We start from the raw sequence: 14,444 nt of genomic DNA on the forward strand, positions 1-14,444 counted from the left end.
AAAAAAAAAAAAAAAAAAAAAAATGAAGGTGAGGGCTTCCCTAGTGGCACAGCGGTTAAGAATCCATCTGCCAATGCAGGTGACACAGGTTCAAGCCCTGGTCCAGGAAGCTCCCACATGCCGCGGAGCAACTAAGGCTGTGCCTCACAACTGCTGAGCCTACGCTCTAGAGCCTGCGAGCCAGAACTACTGAAGCCCGCGCTCTGCAACAAGAGAAGCCACCGCAATGAGAGGCCCGTGCATCGCAACGAAGAGTAGCCCCCGCTCACCGCAACTAGAGAAAGCCCGCACACAGCAATGAAGACCCAACGCAGCCATAAATAAATAAATAATTAAATTTTTAAAAAAAGTGTACTTTGATGCACAGAAGTTTAAAAAACAAAAGAATGAAGGTGAAATAAAGACATTCATAGAAAAAGGAAAACTAAAAGAATTTGTTGCCATTGCACCTGCTCTACAAGAAATGCTGAAGAAAGTTATTCAGTCTCAAGAGAAATTAAATTAGTAGGGAACTCAGACGTTCAGGAATGAAAGAAGAACACTGGAAATGGTAAAAATATGAAAAATAAATAAGTTTTTTCACTTAATATCTTTAAAATTCATGACTATTTAAAGAAGCATTGCCTAACAGAAATATAATGGGAACCATGTAAGTAAACATTTTCTAGTAGCCACATTAAAAAAAATCTTGAGATTAATTTTAATATATATATGCAAAATGTATACAATATATGCAAATTATAATTTCTATGTGTAATCAATATAAAAATTATTAACTAGTTTTATATTTTTCCCATACCAAGTCTTCTAAATTCAGCACGCATTGTATACCTGCAGCACATTTCAAGGCAGAATAAGCACATTTCAAGTGCTCACAAGCCACGATATCAGTGTTGATTTAAAACAAAAGTTACAACACTGTCTCGTGGGGTTTATAATGTAATACATATGACAGCCAAAACAAACGACAGTGGAGGGAAGGGTTGCCAGGGTTCCACATTTTACATGAAATATTAAGTACACTGTGAAAAGGTAAGAATATATACGGTAATCGTTAGAACAGCCACTGAAAAAAAATCAATGCAAAGCGGTACCGTTAAAAAGGCAATGGATAAATTAAGATGGAATGCTAAAAAATATTTTTAAAATTCAGAAGACAACAGGAAAAGAGAAACGGAGAAACAAAAACAAAGGGGACAAGCAGAAAACAAATGATAGATCTAAATCCAACCAAATCAATAATTACATTAACAATGGACTGTACGCTCCAACGTCCAGAGATTATCAGAATGAATAAAAACTGCAAGACCCAATTACATGCTGTTTATAAGAGACACACTTTAAATATAAAGACAAAGATAGGTGGAAATTTACCTATTATGGAGAAAGATACACCACGCAAACAGTAAGCATAAGAAAGCTGGAGTGGCTATATTAATAATTAGATAAAATAGACTTCAAGACAAAGAGTATTACCAAAGATAAAGAGGGAAGCCTCATAAAATACAAAGGTCAGTTCATCAGCATGACTCAACAATCAGAAATATCTACGCATCTAACAACAGAGCCCTAAATACAGGAAACAAAAATTGAGAGAATTAAAGGGACAAACCGGTAATTCCACAATAAATGTTAACACTCTCTTTGCAGCAATTGTTAGAATGAGACAACAACAACAAATCAGTAAAAACAGAGATGATCTGAATAACACCATCCACTACCTTGATACTGATATTTCTAAAACACCATACGACCAACAGCTGCAGAATGCATATTCTTTTCAAGTGACACTGACCAAGGGAGACCACATTCTGGGCCAGAAAATCAAGATCAGAACAAGGATAAGAAAAACCCACTGTAAACTGCTACACTGCATTGCTTCTCCAGAAAAAAAAACCCCAAAAGCCCCAAACTTTTGGGGAAAGTAAAAGCAACTCTTCTTTCCGCAAAGGTGACAGGCGATGCTCACTTAGATTACAGGTACTCAAAGAATATGCAAACACTGGTAAACAAATAAAATCAATAAACATAATCACTTTGTTAAGGTTGTATGAACAGCCTTAGAGAACCCAAAATTAAAGATAATTAAGAGTGAGAGTATTCAAATACTCAATACAGTTTTTGAAAGTCGCTGTTAGGATTTATTTAAATCTCCATGTAGGAATTTAATTATGATCATTCAAATGCTTTATTCTATTCAATTCTACTTCTTAGGTTGCTTCCTTTTTGAAATCATTTTTCTAGTATTTCTACTAATCTTATTTTGCGGCTGCAATGCCTAAAGGAAAGTCCCTAAGGAAAAGAGAAAGCTCAGAATCAATTTCCATAGCAACTCTAAATCCATCACACTATATTTGTATATGGGAGTTTGATTTCAATGCATTAATATATGTGGATTTGCAACATGTCTAAGCTGTGGTTGCTATAGGAACCGCAACCTCAAATTTCGTTTTAAGTTTAGTTAAGTGCTCACACATAAAAACTGATCCCGCTGACAGCTATCTCGAGTTGCAGATATGGCTCATAGCAATAAATTTATAAACATCATGACTCACGATGACATATGCACTTAATAGATATCTGTCATTATAAAAATGTGTATTTTAACATATGCTCCTTGTTGGGAGATCAAAAGCAATTCAAGATGCAATTCCTCAGGATGTAGATGGAATAAGACTTGCCAGGCAGCCATCCACCCTTGGCGACAGCCTCTGCTCATGCTGAAGCTTGTTATGGCCCAGGTAAGTCACCCAAATATACACAGACACCAACGGGTTTTATGGTTTCTCTGAATCCACGGAATACTGGTGTCTATACTGAGATGGCAGAAAAATCTAGCACGTTTTATAGTCAGGACATGCAAATTACTTTTAATATATTAGTTTAAGGATATATTTGGAGAGAGATAAAGCCACTGCAAAATGAACCAAATATCCCAAAGCCAAAATGAAAAAATAATTAAAGCCCATCTCCTGTTTCCGATTACACCAGACGTTGCTTGTTTCCACTAATACGGACGATTAACGGCCAAGGCCTAGAGATGGGCACAGAAATTACTGCTGAATGCTACTGACCTGGCATCAGACTGGCAGAGATATGTGAATTCCCAGACAGCTGACCCTCACCTCATCAAGCACTTTAATTTGTCTTAAATTTTGGATGGACACAATCAGACTTATGTACGACGAGGATGGTCTCGAATGGTTTCAGACCAGAGGCAGACAGGCTAGTTTAGAGACTGTAAAATAGTTCATGGGAGAGATGATTATAAATAGAAAATTTAAATCTTAAGAATTAGAAGGGAACTCTGAGTGTATCGATTAGTACATGCTGGTGTCATACACATCTTGAGGGCTACTGAGAGACACGGAGCTCTTTCATTCAGCAGCAGAGATCTCAGGCTGCTGGACTATTTATAAGGTTTCATTAAGATTTTTTGGCTCTTCTTTTACTGATGTTCACACTTTGTAGTGCTATCAGTATACTCCTTGCCCTAATAAGATACACGCTGAGAAACCATATCCCCATGTTTGTTATAATTATATCCAAGTCAAGAAAGAGCAAATAAAGGGGGGTCGAGAAGTACAAGTTTCCAGTTATAAACTAAATAAGTCATGTGGGTGTAAAGTACAGCATGGGGAATATAGTCAATAATATCGTATTAACTTTGTATGGTACAGATGGTAACTGGAATCACTGTGGTGATCATTTTGCAATGTGTACAAATGCCAAATCACTACGTTGTACACCTGAAACTAATATAATGTGGTGTGTCAATTAGATGTCAATTTTAAAAAGAAATAAATATATATAAAAGAAAGAGCAAATAGACTCTGGGTAAGTATTCTAGGAACTCTCCCTTGTGGAAAGAGTAAAGTGTATGAATTTTATAGCACAGATTTTACAACACCTATTCTGACTTTTAGAAGACGTTTTGGCTTACACTTTCTTGGCTCTTTTCCCAAGAGTTGGATACATGACCTCTAGAAAAAAATGAGGTCTCATTGTATTTATAGGAGCCTTTCTCCTATTATAGCTTTTAAAACAATGTTCTACATGTGATGTATACCTTGCTATAATTTTTTCAGTATAGTTTTACTACCCCACCATGTCCAAGAGTCAGAACATGTCTCATAAAAAACCGTATGACTGGTTTGACTTCTGGAAATATCCTTCCTCCTTGATTAAGACCAATGAGGTAAACATGGTCGAGGTATCAGGAACACAAGCCTTGGCAATACTGTCTTCCAGAACATTAAAAACCAAATTTATGATCTGCTGACTTTAATGTGTTTCCTGAGCTTTGTCACCAGAGAAGTTAAGCTCTGGAAACAACGTATTTCTTTTCCAGGTTCATGGACATTCTTTCTATCAAAATGGCACAAGTTTCTCTGTGGCTTTTGTGAAAGACAGATGAGGGAATTCCTTGAAAATGAGGCCAAGGCAGCATAATGACAGTTCTGTTTGGGGGCGGGGTGGGGTTAGAATGGTTGGTGCCAATTTAAGGACACGTTATGACTGTAGAAGAAAAATGTTCTGAGGCCTGTCCGGTTCCACTGCTGAAAACTTGAAAACGTAGCAGCTGAGTTTCAAGATGAATCTGTACATCATTAGCAGCCGCAGAAAAAGAGCTTTTGCGGTGAGAGCTGCCAGCTGCTCTTGGCTTTCGTACCTTCCTGTCCCCCAACTCCATCCGCCTGTGTCTCCCCAGCTCTGAAGGAGGCACACCACTCCCCTTCTCTATCCTGGTCCTAGAATAATGACACTTTCTGACAAAAGCTGAAGGCCTGTTTGAACTGCAATAAACTTTTGTTCCCCAAACTCCCTGTGGCTTCATTTTTACCCAAACTCTTCCCAGCACTTCTGTTCTGAAAAAGGTAAACATCCCCTTTCCTCGCCAAACCTCTTTCGATGCCCTTGACCCCAGTTTTTCCCTCCAGCCTCAGGGTCATTGTTCCACCAGTTTCCCCTCCTTTTTCCTATTATTCCTTCTCACGGACCTTTCTCCCATCTTACAAACCTGCTCCTTGCACCGTGTCCTAAAAGCAAACAGAATCCAATCGAGGACAAGACCATTCTCTCCCCAGTCTTACTTCCTAAAGCAACTGTCAGCTTTTTCCCTGACACCAACAAAATGTTTTTATTTCCTCCACTTATTCTCCTGATTTGGTGAAGGTGGAATCTCCTCTCACATCACTTTCCCGTTTGTGTGTCATGCCCTTGTCAATAAGCCGCTGCAATCTAGGTGTATGGATTCAGCATTTCTACAGACCAATTCTCTAAAGAACTCTTAATCACCTCCCAGGAGCCAGATTTCTTTCTTTGGCCTATTTTCAGGCTTCATCCTATCTGATCTCTCCAACAATTAATACTCAGCGCTGTTGGTGATCCCTCTTTCTAAAAATGTCCTACTGTTTGTTCTCTGATGTTGAGCTGGTTTCTCCCCGATGTTCCTCCTTTTCTCAGCTTCCTCTTTTTCCTCTTGCCCCTTAAATGTATGTATTCCCAAAGATCTGTGCTTCGTTTATTTTGTTTAAGCTTATTTATTCTATGGCTTTGAAGCTGGATTTTTATGCTGTCTCAGTTTCCTTTCTCCAATTCCTCAGCCCCCTCCTGGACCCCTCATTCCACTGAGTGACCCCAAAGGATCCTTCCAGTCCTCATTGTATTTGACTCCTCAGCAGATTTAGACACTGGTGACCGTTCTGCTCCCTTCCTTCTATTTCCCCGACACGTCATTCCTTCATTTCTTTCAATCTTTCTGGTGTCTTCCCTGCTCCTATGTAAGCCCTTCCTTTTCTACCCAAACATTAAATGTTCGAGTTCCTCAGGGACTCTACCCTTCTCACTGGGGACTCACTTCCAGCTTCAGTTACCTGGATATGGAAGACTCACCAATGTTTACCTCTAGCCGACACTTCCTTGAGTTCCAGACACATGTCCACACAGTTTAGTATTAGTCTTGTTACAATCATTTCTAATAATTCTCATTGGAAGTTGGGCGTAAATAAGGAATTTGCATTCTTACAGAATTAAGGCTGTTGACTTAACAAGTGTGAACACTGGTGTTCAGGATGGAAACACATGGTTTCTGAGGATTTCATCGTTTAACTCTGCAGTATCACAGCTGATGTTTATAATAATGACCCTCATTGGACAAGAACACATTCTGCTTGGTAAAGTCTGTTTTCTAGGCAAGAATGTTTGTAATGTATTTTAGAAAGATTTTTCTCCAAAATAGTTAAAACATTTTTTAAAGTGCTAGGTATTTATCCTCAGTGACTTCACTTTGGGATGAAGTTGGCTAAGTGAGGTCTTGCTGAATGTTGTCACATAGAAATTGGCACTGCCCACACAGGAGACGGGATGGGTATTTCATGAATTTCCTCTGAAGGATTATAGATGATGATCCACGTTTAAAAGTGTAAATCGGTTCACAGTACGGCGCAGGAGGGCCTGTGAAAGTGACTCTAGGATTTCATTGTTACGGTACCTGCCGTCGGGGAGTTTGCATGGTGAGACTTCTTGGGCAGGTTGAAGATCTGTTCGCCGGGGTCGGGAGGAGGAATCGCATCTTGCCCTTGCCGTGCTTCTACGGGGTCATACTCCTTGCCGTCGTAGTTAGCATCATAGAACTTCTTAAACCACTGAATAAAATCCAGGTTGTCCTGGAAACGCCCTTTCACGAGCTTTTCCACTGGAATTACCTGAAATATAAAATCACCTGGTGCGTCACGACCCTCAGCCTTGTTTGTATTGAATACAACTGAAGTGCTCCCTAAATATAACCTTACATCTGCAGTTCATGTCTGCTGGCCTCTCCCCCAGTGTCTTAGCCAGTGGTACTCCAGAATTCATAAAATTTTTCATTATATTAAAGAAAAATTAAAATGTCGTAGTTGGTTCTCCTGGAATATTTAATACATCTGAACAAACCATACGAAACAAGGAATACCCTGAGCCGTCAAGAGGGGCTGATCCTCTTCGTAGAATGTTTATTGCCAAAGCATATACCCCCCAAAACATGGGTCTGAGATGTTGTGCTGTTTCAAGGTTGAAAGGTTTTCCTTATTTCTTTGTAACACTTGGTCTAGCTGTGTTGGAATAAGCTCTTAAAAGGACTGTAGCTATTAGAGAGTACGAATGAATAAGACTCAAGTCAATGAAAACTCACACTAATCTAACGGTTCCTATGAACCAAAATGAGCTTTCATGGAGTGTCTTTACAATGTAGAGAGACAAGCATAAAATAAAAACAACTAACCACAATACAGGGCTCAGTAATTCATGGGTGACACCGGAGCACAGTTAATGTGCCACGGGGGTACATGTCTTAAACAGGTTTCTTTTTGTATTTTGTAACTGTCTTATCAAGACTGGGTGTAAATTAAGTGTTTTTAAAGGGCAGCCTAAAGAGCCAATCAGTATTCCCTTTCGAGGTCTTTTCATTGTACTATTTAAGTATTTTCATGTTTTCTGACTTGTAAGTTTTGTTTATGCTGGTATTGTGGTTGTTTTAGAAAGTGCCTTCCTGGAGCATAAGGCCCTTTAATTAACATGCTACTGTATTTTGCTCTCTGCCAAACGTGAACATTTATAAACAGTTTTAGATGATGATGACGCATTAGCCATTCAAAGCAGGCACTTAACTTCTGTTGACTTAACTTAGCAATTCCTATCAAAATGAAAGTTCCGGGGTCATAAGTTCAAAATCTGAGGTGGCGAGGAAATATTTGTACATGTGCTTCCCACGTGCTGTCACAGGCTATGACAGACATGAACAGGGATCACTGTCTCTATACCAGGATCTTTGGGTAGAATCATAGCATATTAAGCTAGAGAGGCCAACAAAGGTCATAAAGGTCAGTGTTCCTCCAGTACAAGAAGTTTATCTTCAAATTTCTTTTTTTTTTTCTTTTTTTGGGCCACACCGTGGCTTGCAGGATCCTAGTTCCCTGACACAGGATTGAACCTGTGCCCTCGGCAGTGAAAGCTGGGAGTCCTAACCACTGGTCTGCCAGGGAATTCCCTATCTTCAAATTTCTTAACAATGGCTGACCCACTCTCTTGAGTGTACACTTCTATGGAGATATGGAGTCCCCAACTTTGTTACATAGCAAGTTCCATCAATAAACCTATGAATGGGTGTTTCTTTCCTTTTTGATCTAGAAGCATGTATAGAAAAATGATACAGAAGTGTACAGAGAAGTGATGCTAATAAGGAAGAAGAATCTATATAACTCTGGTTTTGAATAAATACAGAAGGAGCTAATTGGAAATTAACCACAGCAAAGGATATCAAGTTGAAAAGGAGTCAAAAAATTAAAATGTTAAAGAGGATATATGTTTTGCAATAAAAATTGTGAGAAAATGAGAAGCCAAAATTTTCTTAATATTTTGATAAGAATGCTTTGATTTAGGAAGATATTAATTGCATAAATTAAAAAATATATACAGTTCAGCAAACTTTTCTTTCCTTTTTAACCTCTATCTCTTATAACCCAAAATTTAAATTTTTTTTTTTTTTTTTTTTGTGGTACGCGGGCCTCTCACTGCTGTGGCCTCTCCTGTTGCGGAGCACAGGCTCCGGACGCGCAGGCTCAGTGGCCATGGCTCACGGGCCCAGCTGTTCCGCGGCATGTGGGATCTTCCCGGACCGGGGCACGAACGCTTGCATCGGCAGGCAGACTCTCAACCACTGCGCCACCAGGGAAGCCCCAAAATTTAAATTTTTATTTCCATAGCCTATTTATTGCTACTATCTATGAAAAGAAAACTTTCTATTTCTCCCCTGCTGTTTTTTCTCTTTTCCCTTCTTCAAAATTCATTTCTTTCCAACCTGTTCTCTCCAAGAGCTATATCCTAAATAAAGACTATGAATGTAATATGTATTTGAATAGCAGGAAACATGCAGAGCCTGAAGGGGCTTCAGCAATAGTCCTCTATGGGGGAAAAAGGACTCTAGTCTAACTTCATTTGTATCACTCTAGAATAAAATTATGAAGTTCAAAGTGGGTGAAAGAATATTTTACGGACATTGAGTGAGAATCTGAGTGTATATATTGGACACTTTAACATGCAGTCCTCGCTTTAATTTCATAACCACAGGGAAGGGGGTTTTAGTCCCATTTTACAGATGGGTAAACTCAGACTCAAATAATTTAAATAACTTGCTCAAGTCATGGTGCTGGGATTCAAACCCGTGCCATTTCTACCGTACTATGCTATTTCTTTAAAGAAACAAAACACACAAAGAACCACAGTGGCATCTGGCAAACATAAAAATTTCTCATCTGCAATGCTAATACAGAATAACAACATTTCAGCATTCATAATTTCTGTTAGCGTTTTTAGTCTAATGGCTACAAGTTTAGAAATCTCCTCAAATAAAAACCTCATGCAAATATGGGAAGTGAGGGTTGGTGCTTTATGCTCAGTACAGGACCCAACCTACTGTAGTGATGTCAAGATATATCCCATTGACACATTTTTGGATTTTTGCATCTCTGCATAAAAACCATTTTAAGCAAAGACAATGCATTTTATGGAGGTACAAGTGTGTCTCCTACCTTATCAACATTCATTCGCTTAAACGATGCTTGCAGAAGCTTAAAATTGTGAATGTACTCATGTTCCAACTTCGCTTGAAATTTTACTTTCTTCAAACTAATGCAGCCAGGAAAGAGCATGTCCATGAACTGGCAGTAGGCTGCTCCTGGAAAGAGACAAGAAAAGGACCAGTGTGAGTCAGACTGTACCACGTGCGACTGAGGGTTGCTGGGCAGGAGGGAGCTGGGATCCCAGAGCCCTCAGCCCTCCTGCCGTGTGTGCTCCTCTCCTCATTGCACCCACATCTCCTCATCCACCAGGGGAGGGTGCTGGTGGGCAGGGACGTGCCTTGATGCAGCTCCTGCCACTTCCCCATCCCTAACCACTGTGGTACCGACGCTGTTCACCAGAGCATCACCAGATTCCACAAACAGTGAACAGAACTTCATTCTTCAACACCAAGGAAATCAGTGTATGAACAACTCTTCTTAGCTTCTATCAGAAAAAAAAGGAACATATTTTTCCTTCCATCTAGCTGCTACTGGCTCCAAATCATTAAAATACATAAGAGAAAAATAGCAGAAAATTTCAACATGAGCAAACTACATGAAATATGGAGCTCAAAAAAATATGCATACGCCGCCCAAGCTGTTTTATGTCCACCCTGCAAAATGACTGAGGTGAAACCGTTTAACTAAGCCAACTAAAACCAAAAACAGTTGTATACCAATTTAATTTCAGTCCAGAGCAATGAGGTTCCTATATTAACGTGAAGGATGGAGACATGGAGACTCTGAAACTTACAGAAGTTCAGAGTCATGCTATTTATGACTGAGAAATAAAAATAACAGACATGTTCAATGAGTTCCCTGAGGAAACAGTCATAGAAAAAAGGATATTAGTAAGTCTTTCATATATATATATATATATATATATAAATTTTATGCAGAACTCTTAGATCATAATGATATCAACTAGAAAATCCCAGGAAGATCATACATATCGACTCACAAAGGCTAAAGGCATTTAGAAATTCCAAGCCAGAATGATTATTTTTCTTTTACAAGTAGGAAAAGCAATTGAGTGGTGAGAATGGAACAAATGGCCATTTCTGTGTTCTCTTTCTTTCTTTGCTTCTCCAGATCTCTTGGTCTGTTTCTGTAACGTGTCAACGATATGCCTCTCTGAACATAAAGGGCTCTCCTCCATCCTTTGGTATCAAGGTTTCTGTGAGGAGCCTTTCATTCTGTTTGGGCGACTCACCTGTACACAGGAAGAGCCCACTTGGTCTCTTATGTCAAACAGATGTTGAGCATCCTTTACTGAGATAGGAATCCCAGGAAAGAGGGAACCAGATATTAAGAATCTAAAGGCTGCTACAACAGGAAATGGTGGGGCAACTCATTATTTGTAGGCAAGAGTATAAAGTGATGAAATATAGGCCACAATAAACATCACCTCCAGAATCCTTATATCTGTGATGCTTCCTTTAGATGCCAAAATCCTAAGTACAAACTGGTACTTCTGTAGTCAAGCAGATGGGTTCTCTTAAAAACAAGACAAAATAAAACAAACCAAAACAAAAAACACTGGAGGAGGTGAGAGAAGCATCATCATCTTGGGGGGCATTCTTACAGTCATCATGCAATTATTCAGGTCCTCCTTTTGAAGTGCCACCAGATGGAGCCAATACCAAAAGCCATTCAACATGATTTTTATACAGATGGGGGTGTCTACACACAAGTGTCTCATTACCTGCTCTTTAAAGAGTTATTTTCACTTTTGTAGTGGTTAGCATAAAATTTACTTATGGAGACACCGGTATCTATGTGTTCGTACAAATCCAGCAAGCAAATCTTCCAAATTTAAAAAGCAATAACAGCTTTTGAAACAAACAAAAAAACCCCACCAAACTCGAATACAGAGCGTGAGGGAAGAAATGAAAAATCATCTCTGGTCTCATCATCCAGAGAAAACCACTGTTAATATTCTGGCATATAACATTCTATTTTTTAAAAAATTTAACAGACCATGGTTCCCTTTCTGGATCGTTAAATATTCGCTACTGACATTTTTAATGGCCTTCTGATTTTTATATCATGCTTAGCAACTTCCCCAAGCCAAGATTACATAAATATTCATGTGTATTTTCTTTAAGTACTTTCATGGTCTCAAGTTTCACATTTACATTCTGAATAGACGTGGAATTTATTTTGGCCTATGATATAAAGGACGGTTCTAATTTTAGTTATTCCAAATGTTAGTGGAAATTTTTGGCTCCCCAGCATTTGGACACCTTCCTATCTGACTTGATGCACCAGGGCCCTGCCTCTCACCACAGTACCGAAGGTGGGTAGATATCCCTTTCCCAACACCCAGGGTAAGATGCAGGCCTGGGACCTAGGCTCTGCCTTTGGATGCTCTTGCCCGGGTCTCAGAGTCTTAAGGGAGTGAGTGAAACATGCAGGGATCATTAGAATTTGGTCATGGTGGCAGCGGTGGGATCTAGCAGATGCTTCAGGAGCACGGCAGCATCCTAACCATCCTAGTCCAGTGGCTCAAGGGAGGATCTATTCCTAGTTTCTTCACATCTTTTGGATGCTGTCACCTTCTGAGCTTGGTTCCCCACTGACTGTGAGAGCTGCCCAATGTGATTTCTGTAAATCTGTCTCTGCTTAAACTTGCCAGAATTATTTTCTGCTATTTTCAACCACAATTGCTGACTGATAAAGTGAGCTAGGTGTTGAACACCATAATTTCATAGATAATCTATACTTTTCCCACTGAGGAATCACTAATTTTACTTTCTCTCTGACTTTCCAAATACATGCATTTAAAGTGTCTTCAAGGTTTTTTTTTTGGGGGGGGCAGGTCCTGTCCCCATGATAGGTTCACAGTCTTCATTATTTAAATACATATATAATATGTATTACTATCTGTAGAATAATTTCTCCTCTCCTTTTTCTCAAAATTTTCTTAAATTCTGTCATGCATTCGTTCTTTCCATTATAATTTTGAATTACAATGGCATGAAGAAACTAGATCTTCATTCATGGCATGAAGAAACTAGATCTTAAAAATTTAGTCATTTATTGAGATAGCCTCATCCACCAGAGGGCAGACAGCAGAAGCAAGAAGAACTACAATCCAGCAGCCTGTGGAAAGAAAACCACACTGACAGAAAGACAGACAAAATGAAAAGACAGAGGGCTACGGACCAGATGAAGGAACAAGATAAAACCCCAGAAAAACAATTAAACGAAGTGGAGATAAACAACCTTCCAGAAAAATAGTTCAGAATAATGACAGTGAAGATGATCCAGGACCTAGGGAAAAGAATGGAGGCAAAGATGGAGAAAATGAAAGAAAGGTTTAACAAAGACCTAGAAGAATTAAAGAACAAACAAACAGAGATGAACAATAACTGAAATGAAAGATACACTAGAAGGAATCAATAGCAGAATAACTGAGGCAGAAGAATGGATAAGTGTCCTGGAAGACAGAATGGTGGAATACACTGCCACAGAACAGAAAAAGGAAAAATAATGAAAAGAAATGAAGACAGCCTAAGAGACCTCTGGGACAATATTAAATGCACCAACATTCACATTATAGGGGTCCCAGAAGGAGAAGAGAGAGAGAAAGGACCAGAGAAAATATATGAAGAGATGATAGTTGAAAACATCACTAACATGGGAAAGGAAATAGCCACCCAAGTCCAGGAAGTACAGAGTCCCAGGCAGGATAAAGCCAAGGAGAAACACAACGAGACACACAGTAATCAAATTGACAAAAATTAAAGACAAAGAAAAATTATTAAAAGCAACAAGGGAAAAACAACAAATAACATATAAGGGAACTCCCATAAGGTTAACAGCTGATTTCTCAGCAGAAATTCTGCAAGCCAGAAGGGAGTGGCATGATATATTTAAAGTGATGAAAGGGAAGAACCTACAACCAAGATTACTCTACCCAGCAAGGATCTCATTCAGGTTCAACAGAGAAATCAAAAGCTTTACAGAAAGCAAAAGCTAAGAGAATTCAGCACCACCAAACCAGCTCTACAACAAATGCTAAAGGAACTTCTCTAAGTGGGAAACACAAGAGAAGAAAAGGACCTACAAAAACTAACCCAAAACATTTAAGAAAATGGTAGCAGGAATATACATATCGATAATTACCTTAAACGTGAATGAATTAAATGCTCCAACCAAAAGACACAGGCTCACTGAATGGATACAAAAACAAAACCCATATATATGCTGTCTATAAGACACCCACTTCGGACCTAGGGACAAATACAGACTGAAAGTGAGGGGATGGAAAAGATATTCCATGCAAATAGAAATGAAAAGAAAGCTGGAGTAGCAATACTCATATCAGATAAAATAGATTTTAAAATAAAGAATGTTACAAGAGACAAGGAAGGACACTACTAATGATCAAAGGATCAATTCAAGAAGAGGATAAAACAATTATAAATATATATGCACCCAACATAGGAGCACCTCAATACATAAGGGAACTGCTAACAGCTATAAAAGAGGAAATCGACAGTAACACAATAATAGTGGGGGACTTTAACACCTCACTTACACCAACAGACAGATAATTCAGACAGAAAATTAATAAGGAAACACAAGCTTAAATGACACAATGGACCAGATAGATTTAACTGATATTTATAGGACATTCCATCCAAAAACAGCAGATTACACTTTCTTCTCAAGTGCACATGTAACATTCTCTAGGAGAATGTACACACATCTTGGGTCACAAATCAAGCCTCAGTAAACTGAAGAAAACTGAAATCATATCAAGTATCTTTTCTGACCACAGCGCTATGAGGTTAGAAATCAATTACAGGGAAAAATAACATAAAAAACACAAACACA

The 14,444-nt window shown here is 38.9% G+C and overlaps 1 protein-coding gene across 4 annotated transcripts in view; it reads right to left on the reverse strand.

The window, feature by feature from the left end:
- MAPRE2 (microtubule associated protein RP/EB family member 2) overlaps nt 1-14,444 on the reverse strand; it is a 160,834-nt gene that overhangs the window by 28,910 nt on the left and 117,480 nt on the right. For all 4 annotated transcript variants that reach the window (XM_029219249.1, XM_029219250.1, XM_029219248.1 and 1 more), the window contains 2 exons: nt 9,570-9,715; nt 6,494-6,707 (listed from right to left, as the gene is read on the reverse strand). In XM_029219249.1, the coding sequence (XP_029075082.1) occupies nt 6,494-6,707; nt 9,570-9,715 (360 nt within the window). The remainder of the gene's footprint in view (nt 1-6,493; nt 6,708-9,569; nt 9,716-14,444) is intronic.

The sequence above is a fragment of the Monodon monoceros genome, unplaced genomic scaffold (genome assembly GCF_005190385.1).
Source record: "Monodon monoceros isolate NGI ecotype Baffin Bay Population unplaced genomic scaffold, NGI_Narwhal_1 Super_Scaffold_1, whole genome shotgun sequence".
Taxonomy (NCBI): domain Eukaryota; kingdom Metazoa; phylum Chordata; class Mammalia; order Artiodactyla; family Monodontidae; genus Monodon; species Monodon monoceros.